This window comes from Tachyglossus aculeatus, chromosome 2, assembly GCF_015852505.1.
Source record: "Tachyglossus aculeatus isolate mTacAcu1 chromosome 2, mTacAcu1.pri, whole genome shotgun sequence".
NCBI lineage: Eukaryota > Metazoa > Chordata > Mammalia > Monotremata > Tachyglossidae > Tachyglossus > Tachyglossus aculeatus.
Window position 1 is genome coordinate 125612918 of NC_052067.1, and position 27239 is coordinate 125640156.

The window sequence follows — 27239 nt, forward strand, 5'->3', positions numbered from 1 at the left end:
TCAGTTCTCGAGTTCCACGGGATGTATGTCTGTGGACGGAGGCTAGTTTAAACAGCTTTCCCTCCTTGCATATTCCTGTACCATGTCAAGGGGCAAGAAACAAGGGAGCTAAGTGAATTTTCACATCTCTTGCTTTGATTTTGGCTTCGCCTCCTACCCTGTAGAGCTACTGGGATATGAAACCAAAACGTAGGAGAACATTGAGATGTAGGTACATCCTTGCTTTCTGCTGCCATTCTAGGGCCATGTTGGCATGGGGACCATCTAAAACTTGGCTTCTTTAAATGCTGCCCCAGATTCAGACAAGTGTATTTGAAATTTGAGCTTTGCACAGACCCCATCCTGCCTTTTCCAATGCTCGGTGGCGTGGGGCTGGGGAATATCCAGGCTGGGCTGGATTAGATCCCCTTCTTTCCACGGATTCTGCGCTCTCAAAGGTCACCAATGACCTCCTGCTTGCCAAATCCAACGGCTCATACTCTGTCCTAATCCTCCTCGACCTCTCAGCTGCCTTTGACACTGTGGACCACCCCCTTCTCCTCAACACGTTATCTGACCTTGGCTTCACAGACTCCGTCCTCTCCTGGTTCTCCTCTTATCTCTCCGGTCGTTCTTTCTCAGTCTCTTTTGCAGGCTCCTCCTCCCCCTCCCATCCTCTTACTGTGGGAGTTCCCCAAGGTTCAGTGCTTGGTCCCCTTCTGTTCTCAATCTACACTCACTCCCTTGGTGACCTCATTCGCTCCCACGGCTTCAACTATCACCTCTACGCTGATGACACCCAGATCTCCATCTCTGCCCCTGCTCTCTCCCCCTCCCTCCAGGCTCGCATCTCCTCCTGCCTTCAGGACATCTCCATCTGGATGTCCGCCCGCCACCTAAAGCTCAACTTGTCGAAGACTGAGCTCCTTGTCTTCCCTCCCAAACCTTGTCCTCTCCCTGACTTTCCCATCTCTGTTGACGGCACTACCATCCTTCCCGTCTCACAAGCCCGCAACCTTGGTGTCATCCTCGACTCCGCTCTCTCATTCACCCCTCACATCCAAGCCGTCACCAAAACCTGCCGGTCTCAGCTCCGCAACATTGTCAAAATCCGCCCTTTCCTCTCCATCCAAACCGCTACCCTGCTAATTCAAGCTCTCATCCTATCCCGTCTGGACTACTGCACTAACCTTCTCTCTGATCTCCCATCCTCGTGTCTCTCTCCACTTCAATCCATACTTCATGCTGCTGCCCGGATTATCTTTGTCCAAAAACACTCTGGACATATCACTCTCCTCCTCAAAAACCTCCAATGGCTACCGATCAATCTGCACATCAGGCAGAAACTCCTCACCCTGGGCTTCAAGGCTGTCCATCACCTCGCCCCCTCCTACCTCACCTCCCTTCTCTCCTTCTACTGCCCAGCCCGCACCCTCCGCTCCTCCACCACTAATCTCCTCACTGTACCTCGCTCTCGCCTGTCCCGCCATCGACCCCCGGCCCACGTCATCCCCCGGGCCTGGAATGCCCTCCCTCTGCCCCTCCGCCAAGCTAGCTCTCTTCCTCCCTTCAAGGCCCTGCTGAGAGCTCACCTCCTCCAGGAGGCCTTCCCAGACTGAGCCCCTTCTTTCCTCTCCCCCTCGTCCCCCTCTCCATCCCCGTCTTACCTCCTTCCCTTCCCCACAGCACCTGTATATATGTATATATGGTTGTACATATTTATTACTCTGTTTATTTATTTATTTATTTATTTTACTTGTACATTTCTATCCTACTTATTTTATTTTGTTGGTATGTTTGGTTCTGTTCTCTGTCTCCCCCTTTTAGACTGTGAGCCCACTATCGGGTAGGGACTGTCTCTATGTGATGCCAATTTGTACTTCCCAAGCGCTTAGTACAGTGCTCTGCACATAGTAAGCGCTCAATAAATACGATTGATTGATTAGATCTTGAGAATTCTACATGGGCAGAACTCTATCTCATTTAAATATCTATAAATTGTATATTATTAAGGTATGTATATTAATGGCTGTCTCCCTCTCTAGACTTGTAAGCTCATTGTGGGCAGAGAATGTGTCTACCAACTCTGTTGTATTGTGTGCTCCCCAAGCACTTAGCACAGTGCTCTGCACATAGTAAGTGCTTACTAAATGCCATCGATTATGTACCTGTATCAACCCAGGGAGAGAGGTACACGACAGGGATGACTGTAGCAGACAGTGATAATGCAATAAAGGGAAATTCCAGATGTGGGGAAATCAATCAGTCAGTAGTATTTACTGAGTACTTACTGTGTGCCAAACTCTAGGGAGAGTATAATAGAGTAAGTACACTTGATCCCTGTCCTCAATCAATCAATCAATCGTATTTATTGAGCACTTACTGTGTGCAGAGCACTGTACTAAGCGCTTGGGAAGTACAAGTTGGCAACATGTAGAGACAGTCCCTACCCAACAGTGGGCTCACAGTCTAAAATGGGGAGACAGAGAACAAAACCAAACATACTAACAAAATAAAATAAATAGAATAGATATGTACAAGTAAAATAAATAAATAAATAAATAGAGTAATAAATATGTACAAACATATATCCATATATACAGGTGCTGTGGGGAAGGGAAGGAGGTAAGATGGGGGGAATGAAGAGGGGGACGAGGGGGAGAGGAAGGAAGGGGCTCAGTCTGGGAAGGCCTCCTGGAGGAGGTGAGCTCTCAGCAGGGCCTTGAAGGGAGGAAGAGAGCTAACTTGGCGGATGGGCAGAGGGAGGGCATTCCAGGCCCGGGGGGTGACGTGGGCCGGGGGTCGACGGCGGGACAGGCGAGAACGAGGTACGGTGAGGAGATTAGCGGCGGAGGAGCGGAGGGTGCGGGGTGGGCTGGAGAAGGAGAGAAGGGAGGTGAGGTAGGAGGGGGCGAGGGGATGGACAGCCTTGAGCCCAGGGTGAGGAGTTTCTGCCTGATGCGCAGATTGATTGGTAGCCACTGGAGATTTTTGAGGAGGGGAGTAATCCTGATGGAGATGTCCTGAAGGCAGGAGGAGATGCGAGCCTGGAGAGAGGGGGAGAGAGCAGGGGCAGAGATGTAGTTCAATGAGCATACATTCTGGCAGAATGTTGGGAGTAGCTTGACAAGCTTATTAGATAGTTTTCAGTACACTCTTACAGATGAGTGATAGCCGAAGAATTCCATTGATCAACCCATTTGACGTTACTTCCAAAATGATAAGGAATTTGGAACGACTTTGAACTCTTTATTAACATCTCTCCACAATCGCTGCTGTTCACGGATTTCTCCATACATTTAAAAACCTATTTAAAAGAGGAAAGTAGTGAAATATTCGGAGGTGAGAGTCACTTTCATTGCATTCAGGAATCTTTCATAACTGCATTCCTGTTTTCTGTATGTTTGCTTTCCCCTAAATTGATTGAGAAAAGCCCATGCGGGACAGGGATAGTGTCTGCCCTGATTGGCTTTTATTTAGCATACCAGCTAAATCTGTGGCATATAGTAAGCACTTAGTAAATACAATAGTAGTAAGAATCATAATATTAAATCTTGACCATTTAGAAAAGTTTCTTTTCTTTTTCTGTTTCCACTGGAATCTTTGTCCATTCTGACTCATACTTGCTTTCTCTCCTTATCTGTCTGGCTTTAACCTTTACTCCACCTCACTGCCTTTATCCTCCACTTAAAGCAAAATGCGAGTTTCGTGGCATGTAGGATCCTTAGTCATCTGGCAATTGTACTGTTTGTCGTTGGCATTGATAATTGTACGATGAATATACAATGTGGTCCTTGTGAAAAAAAAATTATAGTCCTTGTTAAGTGCTTACTATGTGCCAAGCCTTGTGTCAGTCATATTTGAGTGCTTACTATGTGCAGTGCGTGTACTCAGAGCTTTGGAGAAGACAGTGTAATAGAATTGGTAGACATGTTCCCTGCCCACAAGGAGCTTACAGCCTAGAGGGTGGAGAGAGTCTAGAGTCTTCAGTCCCTGTCCCACATGGGGCTCAAAGTCTAGGTAAGAGGGAGTAGGATTTAATCCCCATTTTACAGATGAGGAAACTGAGGCACAAAGAAGTGAAGTGACTTGTCCAAGGTCACACAGCAGGTACTTGGTGGAGCCGGGATTGCGACTCAGATCCTCTGAGTCCCAGGCTCATGCTCTTTCAACCAAGCCACAATGCTTCTCTATTGATATATTTAACGATACAGTGTATCAATATCTATTATCTATTGATGCATTGTCAGTTGTGCTAGCCAGAGAAAATATGTGAACATCACCTTCCATTTTCCCTACAGCTCTATAGCACCAGTTCCTGAATTTACTTACTAATATGTGAATATAATTAATGAGAGTTCCACTGTTTCCAGACCTTGAGTGTTTGTCTCATGAATCCCATGATGTTAATGCAAAAACAGCACACTTCTCAAAATCTCTTTAAATCTGGCAGGGAACATTTCTACCAACTCTGTTATACCACACTCTCCCAAGTGCTAACTACACTGCTCTGCACAGAGTAAGTGCTCAGTAGATACCACTGATTGCTTGATCTTTATGTAAGATGTTTTGAAGTAGGAAACTCATTCATTCATTCAGTCGTATTTATTGACCGCTTACTGTGTGCAGAGCACTGTACTAAGCGCTTGGGAAGTACAAGTTGGCAACATATAGAGACGGTCAATACCCAACAACGGGCTCACAGTCTAGAAGGGGGAGACAAACAACAAAACAAAACAAGTAGACAGGTGTCAGTACCATCAGAATAAATAGAATTATAGCTATATATACATCATTAATAAGGTAAATAGAATGGTAAATATGTACAAGTAAAATAAATAGAGCAATAAATCTGTACAAACATATATACAGGTGCTGTGAAGAGGGGAAGGAGGTAGGGCGGGGGGATGAGAAGGAGGAGAAGGAAAAGGGGGCTCAGTCTGGGAAGGCCTCTTGGAGGAGGTGAGCTCTCAGTAGGGCTTTGAAGGGAGGAAGAGAGCTAGCTTGGCGGATGTGTGAAGGAAGGACATTCCAGGCCCGGGGGATGACGTGGGCCGGGGTTCGACGGCAGGACAGGCGAGAATGAGGCACGGTGAGAAGATTAGCGGCGCAGGAGCGGAGGGTGCGGGCTGGGCTGGAGAAGGAGAGAAGGGAGGTGAGGTAGGAGGGGGTGAGGTGATGGACAGCCTTGAAGCTGAGCGAGGAGTTTTTGCTTGATATGTAGGTTGACAGGCAGCCATTGGAGATTTTTGAGGAGGGGAGTAACATGCCCAGAGCATTTCTGCACAAAGATTCATTCATTCATTCATTCAATCGTATTTATTGAGTGCTTACTGTATGCAGAGCACTGTACTAAGCGCTTGGGAAGTACAAGTTGGCAACATATAGAGAGTCCCTACCCAACAGTGGGCTCACAGTCTAGAAGGGGGGAGACAGAACAAAACATATTAACAATAAAATAAATAGAATAAATATGTACAAGTAAAATAAATCAATAAATAGAGTAATAAATACATATAAACATATCTACATATATACGGGTGCTGTGGGGAAGGGAAGGAGGTAAGGCGGGGGGGATGGTGGGGGAAAGAAGGGGAGAGGAAGGAGGGGGCTCAGTCTGGGAAGGCCTCCTGGAGGAGGTGAGCTCTCATTAGGGCCTTGAAGGGAGGAAGAGAGCTTGCTTGGCAGATGTGGGGAGGGAGGGCATTCCAGGCCAGGGGGATGACGTGGGCTGGGGGTCGATGGTGGGACAGGTGAGAACGAGGCACGGTGAGGAGGTTGGCGGCAGAGGAGCGGAGGGTGTGGGCTGGGCTGTAGGAGGAGAGAAGGGAGGTGAGGTAGGAGGGGGTGAGGTGATGGACAGCCTTGAAGCCCAGGGTGAGGAGGAGGAGGATCAAAGATGATCCTGGCAGCAGTTTGAAGTATAGACTGAAGTTGGGACAGACAGGAGGATGGGAGATCAAAGAGGAGGCTGATGCAGTAATCCAGTCGGGATAAAATGAGAGATTGAACCAGCAAGGTAGTGGTATGGATGGAGAGAAAAGGGCGGATCTTGGTGATATTACGGAGATGAGACCTGCCGGTTTTGGTGATGGATTGAATGTGAGGGGTGAATGAGAGAACGGAGTCGAGGATGACACCAAGTTTGCGGGCTTGTGAGACGGGAAGGATGGTAGTGCCATCTACAGTGTGGTAATAATCAGTTGGGGGAGTCATAATAATAATGATGGCATATATTAAGTGCTTACTATGTGCAAAGCACTGTTCTAAGCACTGGGGGAGATACAAGGTAATCAGGTTGTCCCACATGGGGCTTACAGTCTTAATCCCCATTTTCCCAATGAGGAAACTGAGGCACAGGGAAGTGAAATGACTTGTCCAAAGTCACACAGCTGACAATTGGTGGAGCCAGGATTTGAGCCCATGACCTCTGACTCCAAAGTCCGTGCTCTTTCCACTGAGCCACGCTGCTTCTCAACATGGCCTAGTGGAAAAAACACATACCTGGGAGTCAGAGAATTTGGGTCGTAATCCTGGCACCACCACATACCTGCTGTGTGACCTTGGACAAGTCATTTCACTTCTTTTTGCCTCAACTGCAAAATGGGGGTTCGATACGTGTTCTCATTCATTGATTCATTCATTCAATCGTATTGAGCGCTTACTGTGTGCAGAGCATTGTACTAAGCACTTGGAAAGTACAATTCACAACAGAGACAGTCCCTGCCCGCAACGGGCTCACAGTCTAAAAGTGGGGAGACGGATAGCAATATAAATAAATAGAATTATAGATATATGCACATTATTAATGCCATTGATAGAATAATAAATATGTACACATATACACACAGGTGCTATAGGGCAGGGAGGGGGATAGAGCAGATGGAGGGAGTCGGGGTGATGGGGAGGGGAGGAGGAGCAGCGGAAAAGGGGGGCTTAGTCCAGGAAGGCCTCCTGGAAGAGGTGAGATTTCAGTAGGCTTTGAAGGGGGGAAGTGTGCTAGTTTGGTGGATATGAGGAGGGAGGGCATTCCAGGCCAGAGGCAGGACGTGGGCCAGGCAAGAATGAGGCACAGTGAGAAGGTTATCACTGGAGGAGTGGAGTGTGCGGGCTGGGCTGTAGAAAGACAAGGGAGGTGAGGTGATGGAGAGCTTTGAAGCCAATAGTGAGAAGTTTTTGCTTGATTCGTGGGTTGACAGGCAACCACTACAGATTTTTGAGGAGGGGAGTGACATGCCCAGAGTGTTTCTGTACAAAGATAACCTGGGCAGCAGAGTGAAGTATAGACTGAAGCAGGGAGAGACAGGAGGATGAGAGATCAGAGAGGAGGCTGATGCAGTAATCCAGTTGGGATAGGATGAGAGACTGAACCAGCAAGGTAGCGGTATGGATGGAGAGGAAAGGGCGAATGTTGGCGATGTTGTGAAAATGAGACTGGCAGCTTTGGTGATGGGGTAGATACGTTTGCTGAATGAGAGAGCGGAGCCAAAGATGACACCAAGGTTGCGGGCTTGTGATGCAGGAAGGATGGTAGTGCTGTCCACAGTGATGGGAAAGTCAGGGAGAGAACGGGGTTTGGGAGGGAAGATAAGGAGTTCAGTCTTGGACATGTTGAGTGTTAGGTGACGGGCGGACATCCAGGTGGAGGTGTCCTGAAGGCAGGATGAGATGCAAGCCTGGAGGGAGGCATTCTACTTCCTACTTCTACTTTGACTGCAAGGCCCATGTGGGACCTGATTGTCTTGCATTACCCCAAGTGCTTATAGTACAATGTTTGGCACTTAATAAGCACTTAACAAATACCACAATATTTTTATTGTCATTATTATTACAATACTAAAGGGTTGGTGGACATGTTCCCTGCCCACGAGGAGCTCACAGTCTAGAAGGAAAGGCAGGCGTGGAAATAAATAAATTAACAGTTATGTACAAAAGTGCAGTGGGACTGAGTGTGGAGTGAATATCAAATGCTTAAAGGGTACAGAAGGGTAGAGAAGCAGCATGGCTCAGTGGAAAGAGCTCGGGCTTGGGAGTCAGAGGTCATGGGTTCACATCCTGACTCCACTGCTGGTCAGCTGTGTGACTTTGGGGAAGTCACTTCACTTCTCTGTGCCTCAGTTACCCCATCTGTAAAATGGGGATGAAGACTGTGAGCTCCACGTGGGACAACCTAACCACCTTGTATCTACCCCAGTGCTTAGAACAGTGCTATGCACATAGGAAGCGCTTAACAAATATGAAAATACTAATACTACTAATAATAATTATTATTGTTATTATAACAGATCCAAGTGCCCCCCCTCTGCCCATCCGCCAAGCTAGCTCTCTTCCTCCCTTCAAGGCCCTGCTGAGAGCTCACCTCCTCCAGGAGGCCTTCCCAGACTGAGCCCCTTCTTTCCTCTCCCCCTCGTCCCCCTCTCCATCCCCCCCATCTTACCTCCTTCCCTTCCCCACAGCACCTGTATATATGTATATATGGTTGTACATATTTATTACTCTATTTATTCATTTATTTTACTTGTACATATCTATCCTATTTATTTTATTTTGTTAGTATGTTTGGTTTTGTTCTCTGTCTCCCCCTTTTAGACTGTGAGCCCACTGTTGGGTAGGGACTGTCTCTATGCCAATTTGTACTTCCCAAGCGCTTAGTACAGTGCTCTGCACATAGTAAGCGCTCAATAAATACGATTGATGATGATGATGATGAAGTGCACAGATGACAAAGAAGGGACAGGGAGTCGTGGAGAAAGATGGCTTTGTCAGAGATTGGGGAAAGCCTTTCTAAAAAATTATGTTTTTTTAAGCACTTACTGTGTGTCAAGCACTGTACCGAATGAGAGAGCGGAGTCAAGGAGTCACTGTGGTTGATACAAGATAATCAGGTTGGACACAGTCCATGGCCAACGTATGGCTCACAATCCTAGTCCCCATTTTATAGTTGAAGTAACTGAGGCATAGAGGAGTTAAGTGACTAGCCCAGGGTCACTCAGCAAGCAAGTTTTAGAGCTGGGATTAGAACCTCTGATTCCCAGGCCTTTGTCCTCTCTACTTGGCCATGCTGCTTCTCAGCTGCTACTATTTGGAGGAGATCTCAGTCATTCGTTCAAGCAGCGTGGCTCAGTGGAAAGAGCACAGGCTTTGGAGTCAGAGGTCATGGGTTCAGATCCCGGCTCTGCCAATTGTCAGCTGTGTGACTTTGGGCAAGTCACTTCACTTCTCTGGGCCTCAGTTACCTCATCTGCAAAATGAAGAATAAGACTGTAAGCCCCCCGTGGGATCAACTTGATTGCCTTGTAATCTCCCCAGCGCTTAGAACAGTGCTTTCCACATAGTAAGCGCTTAATAAATGCCATCATTATTATTGAGCGCATACTATGTGCGGAACACAGTACTAAGTGCTTGGGAAAGTACAATAAAACACACATTTCTTGCCCAAAATGAGTTTAAAGTCTAGGTGGGATTTGAATAAGACTTTGAAGTAAGGGAGATTGGTGGTAGCAAATTCCTAAAGGTATCCCATAAAAAAAAGAAAAGGTGTAATTATTTTTTTCTAAAGTGTTTTTCCATATTTATGGGTGCTGTCGCTTCACCTTGTGTGATGCCTTTTTAGTCAGATGAGAGATTAGTAATTTTTCATGATTTTTTTTCAATTAATCTACCGTGAATTAGCATGATTTCTTCTAGTATCTCACCAGGACTCCTGAAAGTGTAAGATTCCAGAAAATCTGGAAGGAAGTAATATTCACGTAGAATAATTTTTTGTATATAAAAAAAAATCTCAAATGCATCCAAACATAGAAGTTTCTAACTTGAATTTTTATTTGAAATAGCCCAATATGTGTCTTTAAGTGAAATTCCCTGCCCCATCCCATAGTTTTTTGTCACCTCAGTCCTTATGCACAGTTCAAATGTGCTAACATTGAAATGCACAAAGGACACTCAGATTTAGATGTTTGGGGCATTTTTGAGCCCTGGAAATGATTTTATGCTAGTTATTTCTTCAACCCCTTCAAAGTCTTAGTAGGCCTGGCATTTTAATATTAGCAGGATGCTAATTTGGTTAAAGAATATGAAATCATGTGCAGATTGTGAGGCAATCAATGTGTAGTTTTTTCCTCACATTTTAGTGGCCCATGCTACAAGCACAATCACTCCATATTTAAAATGACACAGCAAAACTATCTCATATTTATTAAATGTTTATGTGTTTAGGGGTGGGGCCAATACAAGATAAATAGATGTTAAACTAAGCTGTGTGACCTATATGGGACAGAGGGAGGGGGTAGGTTAGTTAAATTTAGAAGCATAAAAACAAGTGGACCTTCAGGGAGATTTTTTTTTCTTTTTATTAACATTTTTTGAGTGTAATTATGTGCTGGGCACTCTACCAAGCACTGGTATATATTGAAGATAATCTGTTTGGATACAGTCCTTGTCTCACAAAGGGCTCATAGTATCAATCCCCATTTTATAGATGAGGTAACTGAGGCACAGAGAAGTTAAGTGACTCTGCCCAAGGACACACAGCAGATATGTGGCGGAGCTGGCATTAGGAACCAGGTCCTCTGATTCCCAGGCCGTGGACTTTCCTCTAGGCCAGACAGTTTCTAGTGTGAATGTTGAGGGAGTTGAGGTATCTGAGTTGAAGTGTGCAAACAGAGGAAAAGAACAGACCATGGATTTGTAGTAATAGGAAAAAGAAGGGTTCAATTTATAGGAAGAAAACTTACATTTGAGATCCCCGCACATACTCTGTGTCTTAAATTTCTGACACTTTTCAGGAATAAATATGATTTCCAGCAGACTTGACTTGATTACACACTTTCCTGGATGTGAATTATTCATTATCCTTTTTAAGATATTCAAACATATTTCTACTGAAAAGAACCTTTTTTCTTTAGTTTTAATGCTGCTCTTTATGTAGGTCATTATAGCCAAGAAATATCTATACTGAGCCCATTGTTGGGGAGGGACCGTCTCTATATGTTGCCGACTTGTACTTCCCAAGCGCTTAGTACAGTGCTCTGCACACAGTAAGCGTTCAATAAATGCTATTGAATGAATATTAGTGTCACCAAATCCTGCCAGTCTTCCTACACAACATATCTAGATTCTTCCCCTTCTTCTTAATTCCAAACTGCCCCGCCTATTCCATCAGCCTCCTCTCTACCTCTCTGCCTCTTTCCTCTCCCCGTCCAGTCCATAGTTCGCTCTGCCTCTCAGATCATTTTCTTGAGAAAATGTTCCTCCCTGCTCAAAAACCTTGATGAATCCAGAAAAATAATACAAAATTTGTATGATTCCACTATTGAGTGAATTTCTTAGGTCCCAATAGGTAGTTTGAGGAGAGCATTCATTATTGTAAGTCTCTTGGGGTCCCCTTATGACCTTCAGGAATTAATACTTTTGTCAAAAGCCTCACATGTAGCAGAAATGTATTGACTTTCTTAACCGTTAAACAGAGCGACAATTTTGAATGACTGTAAATCTTCCATTTCTAGAACTATGAAGATGAGCGACGAAATCACTCTGATCTTCAGTTTAGATGCCAACGCTTGGCATTGGAATTAGCAGATACAAAACAGTTAATACAACAAGGAGACTACAGGCAGGAAAACTATGATAAAGTTAAATGGTACGTATGCATTTATTTGTTTCTCTAACAGAATCATAGAGTTGTAGAGCTGCAAGAGACCTCAGGGTATCATCAATTCTAGAGTCCTAATGCCAGATATGTGAATAACTTAGCTATCCAGAACAAATATTCATATATTCTTAAAGACTAGTGAGTGGAGATTCCCCAGTCTTCCATAGCAGCGCATTCCAGTATACTACCCTAGTTCAAAGTTACTAATTTAGTTTGGTCACTCCTTTTAATTTATTTGCTTTTTTATGCTGTTATGTTGTATACTTTCAGGGTATGAATGATCCTTGAGAAAACAAATTTATTTTGTTAATTCAGTTAAATCACTATTAGTGTCCATAACAGTGGCAAAATAAAGAGGTCATAAAATCTCTTTCATCATTTTACAATTATATATACTTTATGGCATATTTTTAGAGTCCAGCACAAGATGGGGTTAAAAGCACCTCATATTTTTTTCTGAATTTTACCTGCTTTTCCACATTTACGTTATAACTGGCCCGTTCCTCCCCTTCTTACTTTTTCAAAACTTCTATTTAAAAGAATTTCTGTCTACCATTACAATTGCCTCTCCACTTTGAACAGTCATCTTGTAAATCCTAAACATGGCAGTCTGTTTAGTCCCGGTATCCCTTCTTTCCTTAACACCTTGCAGTGACTTCTTATCAGTTTGTATATCAATATTTTAATTATAATTACTATTAATAATAATAATAATGGTGGTGATGGTATTCGTTAAACGCTTACTGTGTGCCAAGCACTGTTCTACGCACTGAGGTCGATACAAGGTAATCAGGTTGTCCCACGTGGTGCTCACAGTCTTAATCCCCATTTTACTAATGAAGTAACTGAGGCACAGAGAAGTTAAGTGATTTGCCCAAAGTCAAACAGCTGACAAGTGGCGGAGCTGGGATTAGAACTCACGACCTCTGACCCCCAAGCCCGTGCTCTTTCCACTAAGCCACACTTAGGTTTAAAGCTATTTTTTTTTTATTGGCTGAAATGTTCATATGTTACTACCTCGTCCTTATTTCCTGCCTATCCTTTTGGTCTTGGCCAACCAGATGAACCCGCTCATCGGCTATGTAGTTTTGAGCGTCTATTAGATCATGTGCTTCTCGAGGGCCAGATAGGGTCCGCGTCAAATTCCCACCAAGCTAAACTTTGCCAGCGCTTAGTACGTGCTCTGCAAACAATAAGCACCAAATTGATTGAGTGAGTGACTGATTTTCAGCTTTAACTCAGCACCAACCTATGTTGGAAGAAGCAGCGTGATAGAGAAGCAGCGAGGCATAATGGCTAGACTACGGACCTGGGATTTAGAAGGACTTGGGTTCTAATCCCAGCCCTGCCACTTGTCTGCTGTGTGATCTTGGGCAACTTAACTTCTCTGTAGTAATAATAATAATAATAATAATAGTAATGATGGCATTTATGAAGCGCTTACTATGTGCAAAGCACTATTCTCAGCGCTGGGGGGGATACAGGGTGATCAGGTTGTCCCACGTGGGGCTCGCAGTCTTCAGCCCCATTTGACAGATGAGGTAACTGAGGCTCAGAGAAGTTAAATGACTTACCCAAGGTCACGCAGCAGACATGTGGCAGAGCCGGGATTAGAACCCATGACCTCTGACTCTCAAGCCTGTGCTTTTTCCACTGAGCCACAGTGCTTCCCGGTAATAATAGTGGTATTTGTTAAGTGCTTACTATGTGCTGTTCTAAGCACTGGGGTAGATGCAAGGTAATCAAGTTGGACACAGCCCTGTGCCACATGGGGCTCACAGTCTTAATCCCCATTTTACAGATGAGGTAACTGAGGCACAGAAAAGTTAAGTAATAATAATAATGATGGCATTTATTAAGCGCTTACTATGTGCAAAGCACTATTCTAAGTGTTAGGGAGGTTACAAGGGGATCAGGTTGTCCCACGGGGGGCTCACAGTCTTCATCCCCATTTTACAGATGAGGGCACAGAGAAGTTAAGTGACTTGCCCAGAGTCACACAGCTGACAGTGGCGGAGCTGGGATTTGAACCCATGACCTCTGACTCCTAAGCCTGGGCTCTTTCCACTGGGCCAGGTCACACAGCAGACAAGTGGCAGAGCTGGGATTAGAACCCACATCCTTTGACTCTCAATGCTGTGCTCTTGCCACTAATAATAATAATAATAATCATGGCATTATTAAGCACTTACCATGTGCAAAGCACTGTTCTAAGTGCTGGGGGGATACAAGGTGATCAGGTTGTCCCACGTGGGGCTCACAGTCTTAATCCCCATTTTCCAAATGAGGGAACTGAGGCACAGAGAAGTTAAGTGACTTGCCCAAAGTCACACAGCTGACAAGTGGCAGAGCTGGGATTTGAACCCACAACCTCTGACTCCAAAGCCCGTGCTTTTTCCACTAGGCCATGCTGCTCGTGGGAGAGGGACTGTGCCCAACCTGCCTTGCTTTTATCTAGCCCAGCACTTAGTACAATGCCTGGCACACAGTAACTGCTTAATTATATTGATGACTTCCTTGCCCATCATTTATTTTCTAGCTCTAAGCTCCCACCTTGTAGCGTTTTCTAAGTAAAATTGAGTGGAATTTTCTTTCTATCTTTGGTTCTAAAATGAAATTGACACACTCCACCGAAAAAATCTGTTGTTTCTACATAAGAAGAATAATCCTTTCCCCACTGTCTTTGAGAAGGAATTTGATCACTGAATTGTCTTAGTGCAGTTACTTTCATGAGGTGCTCTGTGTGTGTGTGCCCACTGTTGGGTAGGGACTGTATATGTTGCCAATTTGTACTTCCCAAGCGCTTAGTACAGTGCTCTGCACATAGTAAGCGCTCAATAAATACGATTGATGATGATGATGTGCGCGCGTGCATGCATGCCGAAGTGTGTTTCTGTTGGCTAATTTGAAGTGCAAAGTACTCTAAGAACCTTCTTATCTTTTCCAGCACAATGTCACTTGCATTTGAATCCTTAAATAGTATTTGTTAATGAAATCTCATATTCCTATTTCCTGCTTCCTAGTGAACGGGATGCACTGGAATTTGAAGTATCGGAGTTTAGAAGAAAACATGAAATATTGGAAGTGTCTCACAAAACCCAAGCTAAAGAAAGAAGTGATTTATCTAAAGAGGTAAATGTACAGATTCAGCCCCTCTGTGTTTTAGTTCAGATTAATTTGCAATAATAATTTTCAAAGGAACACGTCCGCTCTGCAGGCGTTTTCACACTGGCAGTCAGAAACATAATTGTCCGGACTACCTGAATGGAGGAGAGGTCTGTGTTCATATGGATGAGTGGAAGGATGGAGGGACTTGGGGATGGGTAGGGGTAACTCAGGTAAACACTCTGATAGCGGGAATATCAAAACATTTGAAAGCAAAATTGGGGGACTGCAGCTCAAGAACTAACTCTCTGTTCTTACAGGAGGCTTAGGAGAGTGGCAAATAGCCAGAGGGATTTTAAGATTTCACTTACTACACTTAGATTCCAATTTCCTGTAATTAGAGGGTTATATCCCACTTTCCCTCTCTTCCCCTTCTTTCTCTCCCTTGCTTTTCCTTCACTCTCTCTCCCCATTTCCCATCTCTTTTCCTTCTCTCTCTCTCTCCCTCTCTCCCTTACTCTTTTCTTCTCTCTCTCTCTCTTTCCCCCCCTTTACTCTATTTCTAATCTTTGCTGTTTCTGGAAATGTCTCTCCCACAGTCAATACCTCTGCCTAGTTTCTTCAGAGCCTCAATTAGCTGTTTGTTAGGAGAGGTATCATAGCTTGGGGAGAATAGTCTTTTCTTAACCATTTGTTTGAAGAAAGTGCTTGCTGATGAAACTTAAAGTCGTCATTTTTATGTTAACGTATTAACAGGTAAATAAGAAGTATTATGGGCAGAGACTGTGTCTGCTAATTCTGTTGTACTTTCCCAAGCGCTTAGTGCAGTGCTCTGCACATCGTCAGTGCTCAATAAATACGATTGAATGAATAAGAAAAGCTTATCGCTTTTCACTTTTTCAAATCAAGACAAGAACTTATCAGAGTATATTTTCTATCTGTAGGTTGCAACCTTACAGCAGTCTGTTACTTTGCTGCAAAAGGATAAAGAATACCTCAATCGCCAAAATATGGAGCTCAGTGTGCGCTGTGCCCATGAAGAAGATCGCCTAGAAAGACTTCAGATTCAGCTGGATGAAGCCAAAAAAGCTAGAGAGGAGATGTATGAAAAATATGTTACATCCAGGCAAGTGTTAGATTCATTTGCACACTGAGTTAAAGGCCCCGTCAGAGGATGGGAGGGGGCGGTGATGGAGTGGGAGAAGATCATCGTGTGCTAAGGGTGGGGATAGCGGGCAAAGCAGTCAGGGACTGATTCTGAAACGTTCCCTGCCCATAACGAGCTTACAGTCTATAGAGGGAAGACGGGCCTTAATATGAAAAAATAGTTTATTTATAATCAATAATTAATTTATAATAAATGTAATTCAAAGATATGTACATAAGCGCTGTGGTGTTGGGGTGGGGTGACTGTCAAATGTCTAAAGATCACAGATCCAAATGCATAGATGATGCAGAAGGGAGAGCAGTCGGGGGAAAAGAGGGATTCATCGGGAAAGACTACTTGGAGGAGATGTGGCCATAAATTCATAAGTGCTGAGGGAGGGGTGAATATCAAGTACTTAATAGGAACAGATCCAAGTGCGTGGATGATGCAGCAGGGAAGGGGGAGTAGGGGAAATGAGGGCTTAGGGAAGGCTTTTTGGAGGTGATGTGATTTTAATAAGGTTCTGAAGATAGGGAGAGTGATGGTGTGATGTGTATAAAGGGAAAAGGAGTTCCATGCCAGATGGTGGACATGGGAAAAGCATTGGTGAAGTAGATGAGATTGAGGTACAGTGAGTAGGTTGGGGTTGGAGGAGCGAAGCGTGAGGACTGTGTTGAAGTAGAAAGTCAGTGAGGTGAGATAGGAGGGGGCAAGCTGTGTTAAAGCCGATGGTAACGATTTTCTGTTTGATGAGGAGGTGGATGGGTAACCATCGGAGATTTTTGAGGCATGAGGAAGATGTGAACTGAACAGTTTTTCAGAAACAAGATCTGGGCAGCAGAGCGAAAGCAGGACTGAAGAGGGGAGAAGCAGGTGGCAGGGAGGTCAGTGAGGTGGCCAATGCAGTGGTCAAAGCGGCACATATTGAGTGCTTGGATCAGCGGAGTAGCGGTTTGGTTGAAAAGAAAAGGGTGGATTTTAGTGACGGTAAGAAGTGACTGGATCTGGTGACAGACTGAATATTTGGCTTGAATGAGGGAACTGAATCGAGAAGAACAATCTACATTACTGTTGTTTGTCCATGCACTAAACCAAATTATTATTTTTTAATGACTGACAGCATGCCTGCTTCCGTTTCCAGGCCTCAGGGCACATGCATGTAGCCATAAAACATTTTTAGAAAATGAGCAACTATTCAGTAGGATGAATTATTAACGTTAAATGTTGAGCCATTGAGTGGAAGCCAACGTATTTAACCAAGGATGAGATATCTCCGTTAAACAATGTATGTGGCCATGTTGCTCTAAAGACTGGCGGTTACATTCAACAGCCAACTTTTTAAGCAAATATATCACATATAGAGGTGAGGTATAATTAGAAGCTGGTGGAGAATTAAATTATCTTTGCGTGTTAGAATTTCAGCTGTTCCTCTTACATATTCGCAGAGATCACTATAAAACAGAATATGAAAACAAACTACGGGATGAACTGGAGCAAATCCGACTGAAAACAAATCAAGAAATTGAGAAACTTCGAAGTACTTCCAAAGAGATGTATGAACGTGAAAATAGGTACATAATTTTCTTTAATGACATTTATTTAAGCCTTTACTGTATTCCATGAGCTATGCTAATCACTGGGTAGATTCAAGATAATCAGATTGGACATAGCCCACAAGGGGCTCACGGTCTCAATCCCCACATTACAGATGAGGGGACTAAGGCACCTGAGGCACAGAGAAGTTAAGTGACTTGCCCAAGGTCACACAGAAGACATGTGACGGAGCCAGAATTAGAACTGAGGCCATGTTCTTTTCCAAGTGTGAATGGAGAGAAGCCTACGTTAATACGTAGAATGATATTTCAGATTAAGGAAGAAAAGTATGTGCAGGGAATTTATCTGTCAACTCTGTTGTACTCTCCCATAGTCATATTAAGTGCTCAGTAATTGCCAATGATGATGATAATGATGACGTATTTATACATAGAGAAGCAGCGTGAGAAGCAGCGTGGCTCAGTGGAAAGAGCCCGGGCTTTGGAGTCAGAGGTCATGGGTTCAAATCCCAGCTCCGCCAACTGTCAGCTGTGTGACTTTGGGCAAGTCACTTAGCTTCTCTGTGCCTCAGTTCCCTCATCTGGAAAATGGGGATTAAGATTGTGAGCCCACGTGGGACAACCTGATCACCTTGTATCCCCCGCAGCGCTTAGAACAGTGCTTTGCACATAGTAAGCACTTAACAAATACCGTCATTATTATATAGTTCGTTTGCATCAAATGTTTAACTGCCCTATTCTGTGGTGTTAAGTTTTTGTCTAAAAGGCCTTTTGAAAAATCTGGTTGGGAGACTGACCAGGGAGAAATGAAGATTATCCAGCGTTAGTCTCCAAGACCTGAATTACAACTAGGTGGTATTTAGGGCAAGATGACTTCAAATAGAAACTACTTTATCATGGGCTTTAAAGCACTCAATCAACTGGACTCCTCCTACCTTACCTCCCTGATTCCCAATCCACGTACTTTGCTCCACTAATGCCAGCCTACTCACGGTACCTCTATTTCATCTGTCTCTCCTCTAACCTCTCACCTGCATCCTGCCTCTATCCTGGAATGCCCTTCATCTTCACATCTGGAAGATGATCACTCTGCCCACCTTCAAAGCCTTATTAAAAGCACATCTATTCTGAGGTCTTTCCTGATTAAGTCCTTATTTCCTCCTATCCTACTTCTTTCTGCTTTGCCCTTGTATTTAGTATTCTCCCAAGCTATTAGTTTAGTGTTCTACAACACAGTAAGTGCTTAATAAATATGATTGATGGAATGACTGAATGAGTGATTGGAGTGTTTACTGTGTGCAAAGCACTGTGCTGAGTGTTTGGGAGAGTACAATATAACAGTCACATTCCCTGTCTACAGTGACCTTACAGTCTGGAGGCGGAAACTGCTCTTATGTACTTATCTTTAAATTATATATTGTAAATTATTTTTTCATCATCATCATCATCAGTCGTATTTATTGAGCGCTTACTATGTGCAGAGCACTGTACTAAGCGCTTGGGAAGTACAAATTGGCAACATATAGAGACAGTCCCTACCCAACAGTGGGCTCACAGTCTAAAAGGGGGAGACAGAGAACAAAACCAATCATACTAACAAAATAAAATAAATAGAATAGCTATGTACAAGTAAAATAAATAAATAAATAGAGTAATAAATATGTACAAACATATATACATATATACAGGTGCTGTGGGGAAGGGAAGGAGGTAAGATGGGGGGATGGGGAGGGGACGAGGGGGAGAGGAAGGAAGGGGCTCAGTCTGGGAAAGCCTCCTGGAGGAGGTGAGCTCTCAGCAGGGCCTTGACCTTTTATTCATATAAAAGGTCTGTGTCCCCCTCTAGACTGTAAACTCATGATGGGCAGGGAATGTGTCTGCTAATTCTGTTGTATTATACTCTCCCAAACGCTTAGTATGGTGCTCTGTACATAATAAGCTCTCACTAAATACAATTGATTGATTCACCCCATCCCTCAGCCCCAAAACACTTATGTACATATCTATAATGTATTTTTATTAATGTTTGTCTCCTGCTCTAGACTGTAAACTCCTTGTGGTCAGGGAATTTGTCTACCAACTCCCGTATAGTGTACTGTCCCAAATGCTTAGTACAGTGCTCTGCCCATGTGCTCAGTAAATACAATTGATTGACTGAAAATAACAAATCCCCTCTCTTCATCTTATCTAATCCGGGTTTTTACCACCTCTGCCCTTTTGTTAATTGTTCTATGAGCATTTACCCTGTGCTGTTTCTTTGGATGAGAAGGTGAAAAGAATTCATTTTGTGATTGATATTGTGACGAGTTTGGTTTCTTGCTTGCCACTAAAACTCTGTAAAGTCTAAGTACCCAAGGGTCAGTTCTTTGTTGGCTCCAGGATATGGGAGCCATTCAAACTGTAGGAAGATCTGCAGGGGGAAACTGGACCTCTGCTAGACTGAGGTTGGTACCTTGTTCTGCCATTTATTCATTAATTTATTCATTCAATCTATTTATTGAGCGCTTACTGTGTGCAGAGCACTGTACTAAGCACTTGGGAAGTACAAGTTGGCAACATACAGAGACGGTCCCTACCCAACAACGGGCTCACAGTCTAGGTGGGGGAGACAGACAACAAAACAAAACATGTGGACATACTCAGCGATGTCACCTCTTCCAAGTCACGTTCACTTTCCTCTGCCGCTTCCTCACAGATAGAGTGGTCCCGAGGTAGTGACCACGGGCCGCCCCTCCTTCCCATTCTGCCTCAGCAGCTTTAGAAACCCTGGTGCGGCCCAGAAGACTTCTTTCCCCCTTAATGGCCACCACCCTCTCTACCTGCCAAGCCTTATCAAAACCACATCTCTTCCAAGAGGCCTTCCCTGACAAAGCCCCTCATTTCCCCTACTACTTCTGCCTTCCGCATCACCCAGGCACTTAGATTTGAATATTTTATTCACCCCACCCTCAGCCCCACAACACTAATATATATATATATAGATTAGATAGATAGATAGATCCATAATTCATTTTCATATCTGTCTCCCACTCTCCACTGTAAACTCCTTGTGGGCAGGGAACGTGTCTACTGACCCTGTTACCTTGTACTTTCCCAAGTGCTTAGTATAGTGCTCTGCACATAGTAAGCACTCAATAAATACAGCCTGCTTGATTGATTGAGTGATTGAAGAGGCAGCTGGAAGACAATGGGGTGTTTGTTGGTGAAAACAAGGCCACGTCCTCCAGTACAACATGATAATAATTTAGGTGCTTGGGAGTAGCAATAACTCTTTCATTAAGGAGCTGTTTGCATAGAGAAGCAGCGTGGCTCAGTGGAAAGAGCCCAGGCTTTGGAGTCAGAGATCATGGGTTCAAATCCCGGCTCCGCCAACGTCAGCTGTGTGACTTTGGGCAAGTCACTTAGCTTCTCTGTGCCTCAGTTCCCTCATCTGTAAAATGGGGATTAAAACTGTGAGCCCCACTGTGGGACAACCTGATCACCTTGTAACCTCCCCAGCGCTTAGAACAGTGCTTTGCACATAGTAAGCGCTTGATAAATGCCATCATTATTATTATTATTATTCTACCGAGTGGCAAAGCATGACAGTAATGCACTAACTGTTCTTCTCAAATTGCATATCATGATCAAGTAGATTTAGACACTGCAAAGTCGAGTTTGAAAGGACTTTAGAACTTCCCTACCTCTGACAAGTGAGTAAACCGAATAGCAAGGAACCCAAAAAAGATGGATTCCCTACAGAAATATTTAAATGAAGTGGTAGAAGCTTATAAGAATTCCAAACACTCTTCCTAAATATCTGAAACAATGAGAAACCCGGGGGGCATTAAGATTGCTGTTTTTCTGAAAGTATTTAAAAAAGAAGGAATAGATGTGAGAGTGAGAACTACAGAGCTGTATGTATTATTGTATCACTGTATGTATTGTTGTTATTTTTAATTTTACTAATGGTCATGACTATGCTATTTAGTACTTAGATTGTGTTAAGCACTGGGGTAGGTCCAAAGTAATCCTGGTGGACACATGGGGCCCACAGTGTAAGAGAAGGAGAACAGGGATTTTATTCTTCTTGTACAGATAGTCACTGAGGCACGGGAAGGTTAAGTATGCACCATGTGAGCAGGGTCCGTGTCTGCTGACTCTGTTGTATTGTACTCTCCCGAGTCTTAGTACGCAGTGCTTTGCACACAGTAGGTGCTCAATAAATACAACTGAATTGATTGATTTAAAGCAGCATGCCAAGGACCACACACCAGATAATTATGGAACCAGCACTGGAATCTGGGTCTCCTAATTTTCAGTCCTGTGCCCTTTCCAATAGGCCCCACTGCCTCCCTAATTCAGAAAATCAATCAATCAATCGGGTAATGAATGCTATTTATTGAGTACCTACCCTGTGAAGAACACTGTTCTGAGCCATTGGGAGACTACAGAAGACTCAATAGACATGATACCTACCCTCCTGGAGCTTACAATCTAGCACAGGAATCAGGTGTTAAAATACATTACAGCTAGGGTTAGCCACCAAGCATAAGGATATGTACATAAGTCATGTGAGGGGAAGGACTTGAGAACCTGGGGAGGCAATAGGGAGGAAAATAATCAGTCAGTCAATCACTTGGGAAAAAGTTGGTAGACACATTCACTCTCCAGTAGGAGCTTACAGTCTAGAGGGGGAGACATATTTAAATAAATTACAGCTATATAATAATAGTAACAATAATAATTCTTGTATTTGTTAAGTGCTTACTGTGTGCCAAGCACTATTCTAAGCACTGGAGTTAGATACAAGGTAATCATGTTGTCCCCCATGGGGCTCACAGTCTTAATCCCCATTTTACAGATGAGGTAACTGAGGCCCAGAGAAGTTAAGTGGCTTGCCTAAGGTCGCACAGCAGACAGGTGGAGGAGCTGGAATTAGAACCCGCTGCCTCTGACTCCCAAGCTGTGCCCTTTCCACTAAGACATGCTGTTTCTCTACCTAAGTGTTGTGGGGCTGAGGGTGGCGGGGATATCACCTGCTTAAGGGGTAATAATAATAATCATCATCATCAATCGTATTTATTGAGCACTTACTGTGTGCAGAGCACTGTACTAAGCGCTTATAATAATAATATAATATAATATAATACATATAATATAATAATAATGATGGCGTTTATTAAGCACTTACTATGTGCAAAGCACTGTTCTAAGCGCTGGGGAGGTTACAAGGTGATCAGGTTGTCCCATGGAGGGGGCTCACAGTCTTAATCCCCATTTTACAGATGAGGTAACTGAGGCACAGAGAGGTGAAGTGGCTTGCCCAGTCGCACAGCTGATAATTGGCGGAGCCGGGATTTGAACCCACGGACTCCGACTCCAAAGCCCGGGCTCCATCCACTGAGCTTCTCCAAGTACATGGGCTAAGCAGAGAAAAGAGGGAGAAGGGGAAATGCGATTTTCACGAACTCTGTGAAGGTGGGGAGTGTGATGGACTGTCATAGTTGAAAGGGGGGGAGAAGGGAGTTGTAGGCCAGAGGGAGAGTGTGGGTGGGTCGCGAGATAGATGAGATCGAGGTACGGTGAGTACGTTGGTGATGGAGGACTGAAGTGTGTGGATCCACCAACACCCAGGTTTATGTATTTGCCACTAGGCCATGCTGCTTCTCTACTTGTTTCTATATTTTTCTTCCTTTCTATATCCTACCGTCATTTCCCACCAGAGTAGAATAAAATTTCCACATAGATAGGAATCCACTCAATGTTAACCTCTTCTGAGTTATGGCAGCCCCCTCTCCAGACACAGTGAACTCTAATATGCTGATGATTTTGTAGGCTATGTACTAAGAATCAAATGTCCTTTCCTGGAATATGTGAAAAATTGGGATATTCCTAAACATCCACGAGACCGAAACAATTCTTGACTTCAGATTCGTGGGCTATTTTCCCTACTGTCTATCTCAAACTATCAGCAGTATTTTTGAGCACCTACAAGGCACTGTTCTAAGCACTTGGGTGAGTAGTAATAATGATAATTGTGGTGTTTAAGCACCTACTCTGTGCCAAGCACTGCACTGAATGTTGGCGTGGATGGATAAAAGCGCCACATAGTAAGCGCTCAATAAATACGATTGAATGAACGAGCGAATACAAGCAAATCGGGTTGGACACAGTCCCTGACCCATAAAGGGCTCACAGTCTTAATCCCCATGTTACAGATGAAGTAACTGAGCACAGAGAAGTGAAGTGACTTGCTCAGGGCCACACAGCAGACAAGTGGGAGAGGCAGAATTAGAACCCATGACCTTCTGTCTCCCAGACCCCTGCTCTGTCTACCACGGGAGAGTACAACAGGGAAGCAGCGTGGCTCAGTGGAAAGAGCCCGGGCTTTGGAGCCAGAGGTCATGGGTTCAAATCCCAGCTCCGCCAACTGCCAGCTGTGTGACTTTGGGCAAGTCACTTAACTTCTCTGGGCCTCGGTTCCCTCATCTGTAAAATGGGGATTAAAACTGTAAGCCCCCCCATGGGATAACCTGATCACCTTGTAACCTCCCCAGCGCTTAGAACAGTGTTTTGCACATAGTAAGCGCTTAACAAATATCATCATTATTATTATTATTACAACAGCAAAACCCATGTTCCCTGCCCTCAAAGTGGTTGCCGTTGGATGAAGGAGTACAAAGAGTAGAAGTGGGAGAAAGAACGAAAAACTAACAGATGGAAGGATGAGATTTGTCAACTATGGTATTTATTAAGTGGTTAGGATATGCCAAACAATATGCTAAACACCAGAGTACTACGCTTGTCTTTCTTGGCCCCCACTGGAAAGGGTCTGCATTTGGGGAAGGGTTTGGCCTTGCTGTGAAACAATGCCAACTGCAATGTTTTTAAAAATTCAGAAAGCGGCACTGAACGTGGGCACGGGTGGACCGTCCACCTGTCTGGGGAGGTGGATTTGGAGGCATAAGGGAGTGAGAATTCTATTTACTCTATTCTGTTTTATTTATTTTGTTAATGATGTGCATTTAGCTTTAATTCTATTTGTTCTGACGACTTGACACCTGTCCACATGTTTTGTTTTGTTGTCTGTCTCCCCCTTCTAGACTGTGAGCCCGTTGTTGGGTAGGGACCGTCTCTATATGTTGCCGACTCGTACTTTCCAAGCGCTTAGTACAGTGCTCTGCACACAGTAAGCGCTCAGTAAATACGATTGAATGAATGAATGAATGAATCAGGAGGCTGGGGAAATGCAGAAACCATTTGATGGGACTAAGAAAAGAAAGTGAGCTACTTGTGGGCAGAAGTGCGTCGATTTGTTGTTATATTGTACTCTCCCAAGCACTTAGTACAGTGCTTTGCACACAGTAAGCGCTCAGTAAATATTATTGAACGAATGAATGAATGAGTACATGCCAAGAAATTAGATAAAACACAGCCTCTGCTCCATCTTTGTCAGAATAAAGGCTCTTCTTCTAGCCCATAAGCTCCTCCTGGCAGGGAACGTACATACAAACTCTGTTTTGTATTTTACTCTCCCAAGAGCTTAGTTCTGGCAGGGTTCAGCAAGCTGTAAGTGCTCAGCGAATACCATCGATTGATAAATTATTGAATGTAAATATGTTCCCGTGCTATGGATTGGGGAGTGCTGACATTATTGAAGAAATTCATCATTTCATCAAGAGTGCAAGCACAGTCTTCACACGGCCCGAGAAATAGTGAGGCCTGAAACGTTAGACTGTGATTAGCAGACAGCTCCAATCCCGTCTTTACTGCAGGAAGCCAAGATGCGAATAAAAAACAGAAGTCATCTTAAGCTGTGGGAAAAATGGCATCAATATCGCCTGCAGAGGAGCCGTGAGGGAGGAGCGGTCTCCATCGCGAGTGTCCTCCTGCAGGGCCGCTCGGCCCCGTGGGCATCTAGGCCGTCCTGGCGAGATGCCATCAGCGCGCCGAGACTCCCTTGATTCGAGGCTCCCAGAACGAACCTTTAACTCCCAGTTCGACCAAGGGAGATGCCTGAAAGGGCAGAGGCACTATTTTGAAGACGTCCTCGAGTTTCGCGTTTGCAAAAACGCAAGATAAATATAGCATCCCGGGAAACGTCGGCCAAGAATCACTTCACATGAGGATGTGAGGCCGCAGAGAATCCCCATTATTTTGGAGCCCGTTGCTGCCTGAGGTGTGGAGAGTGAGCGAAACAACCCGAGAAACCTGAATCATCCTTTCCCAATGGAAGTGTTTGCCCAGGATGCTGCATACTTTGCCATTTTCTCATCAGGCGTATTAGTCATGCAGACGCATAAATAGCCCCCTTGGAAGGAAAAATCATTCTCATCGTGGAAGGTGGCTAAACCTGATGAATGCTGTGTACCTCTCATCTCCCTCGTTTATAAAGGAATCGGGAAATTAGAGCTCCTCCTGCAGCTCCCGGGACTCTAGAAGTGGTTTGGGCAGCCACCATGCTACTCCTTGGCAAGTTTGGGTGTGTTTGACTTGCCACAATCCCCCTCACTCTGCGGGGTTTTGGCCAGAGGATCTAAAGCAGCTCAGGTTGAAAGAGAGAGAGAGACACACACACACACACACATACCCCTCTCCCACCTCCACCCCCGCAAACGCAGCCTTCCTTTGCATTTCTTGTTAGTTACCCTGAAACGCCTATTGTCGGTTTTATGTACAAGGAATAAAATGAGTACAAAACACAGCCCTATGAAATTGCAGCTAATAAGCCATTTTACCCTAAGTAGTGTTCAAAACTCTCCTCTGAATCGACGCCTTACCGTGGCAGGAGAGTTTGTGTTCGGTGATGAAGCTTGGAGCTATGCCATATAGGGCTACGTATAATGGAAAGTTCTAAGCCGAAGCATCAGACAGAGTGGATTCACCCATGCTGGGCAGCAGTGGTGTGGGAAAGAGTCAAAGGTGGATGATCAAGTGATCAAAGACAATGGCAAAGACTCAGGTTTTTAGTGTGTGGAAGAAGGCAGTGGTAAGCCCCTTCCCTATCTTTACCCAGAAAAACTCTACGGACACGTACCAGAATGATTTTGTAACAGAAGATGGGACATTCTGAAGAGGGTGTGTCCACGGAGTCTCTATGGGTCAGAAATGACTCTACGGCATTTGAAGATTATCTCCCTTCCCCTCTTCCCCCAGTTCCTTCCTCCCCATCCCTCACCTCCCTCTTCTCTTCCTTCCCTTCCCATACAAAATAGTGGCAACAGCCCCTGAAGGAACTGCTGTTACTGCTCGCCCTACCTCCTCCTTTCCTCCCCTTTCTCCACCTCCACTTCTCTTTCTTCTTTACCGCCGCTTACAGTGAGACCAATTGATCACGCGTTCTTATTGCGGTCCCTCTGGGTGCAAAGCACTGTACTAAGCATTCGGTACGTGTCAGTAGAATGACTAGGCCTGATCCCTGACTGAAGAACCATACTGGGGGCGAGACAAAGCAAATAAATTGCAAGTGAATAGTTGTCTTTCTTATTTGAAGAAGATAAATCTGTTGTATTTATTGAGTGCTTCTGTGTGCTGAGCGCTTAGGAGAGTACAATGCAACAGTAAACACATATACCCTGCCCACAACGAGCTTACCATCTAGAGGATACCGTTGAGAGTGCGATTCACTTATGAGTGCTTGTGAGTCTGAAAAAGCCAATGCGGGATCCACAGTCCTGGCCACTTTGGCCACACAAAAAGTCATCCCATGTGTTGCTGTGCTTGAAGTTTGCAGCTCTTGGCACTGTTCTCACTTTGGCCTTCTTATCTTGCTTTCTGTGCAACGCTTTTGCTCCAAGAGAGCCACTCCCTTCTTGATGGCAGT

At 44.4% G+C, this 27239-nt stretch overlaps 1 protein-coding gene across 2 annotated transcripts in view; it reads left to right on the plus strand.

Annotated features, from left to right (window-relative positions):
- The window catches only part of PIBF1 (progesterone immunomodulatory binding factor 1), a 332641-nt gene that overhangs the window by 40105 nt on the left and 265297 nt on the right, over positions 1-27239 (plus strand). For both annotated transcript variants that reach the window (XM_038741731.1, XM_038741734.1), the window contains 4 exons: positions 11484-11617; positions 14653-14761; positions 15679-15860; positions 17327-17452. In XM_038741731.1, the coding sequence (XP_038597659.1) occupies positions 11484-11617; positions 14653-14761; positions 15679-15860; positions 17327-17452 (551 nt within the window). The remainder of the gene's footprint in view (positions 1-11483; positions 11618-14652; positions 14762-15678; positions 15861-17326; positions 17453-27239) is intronic.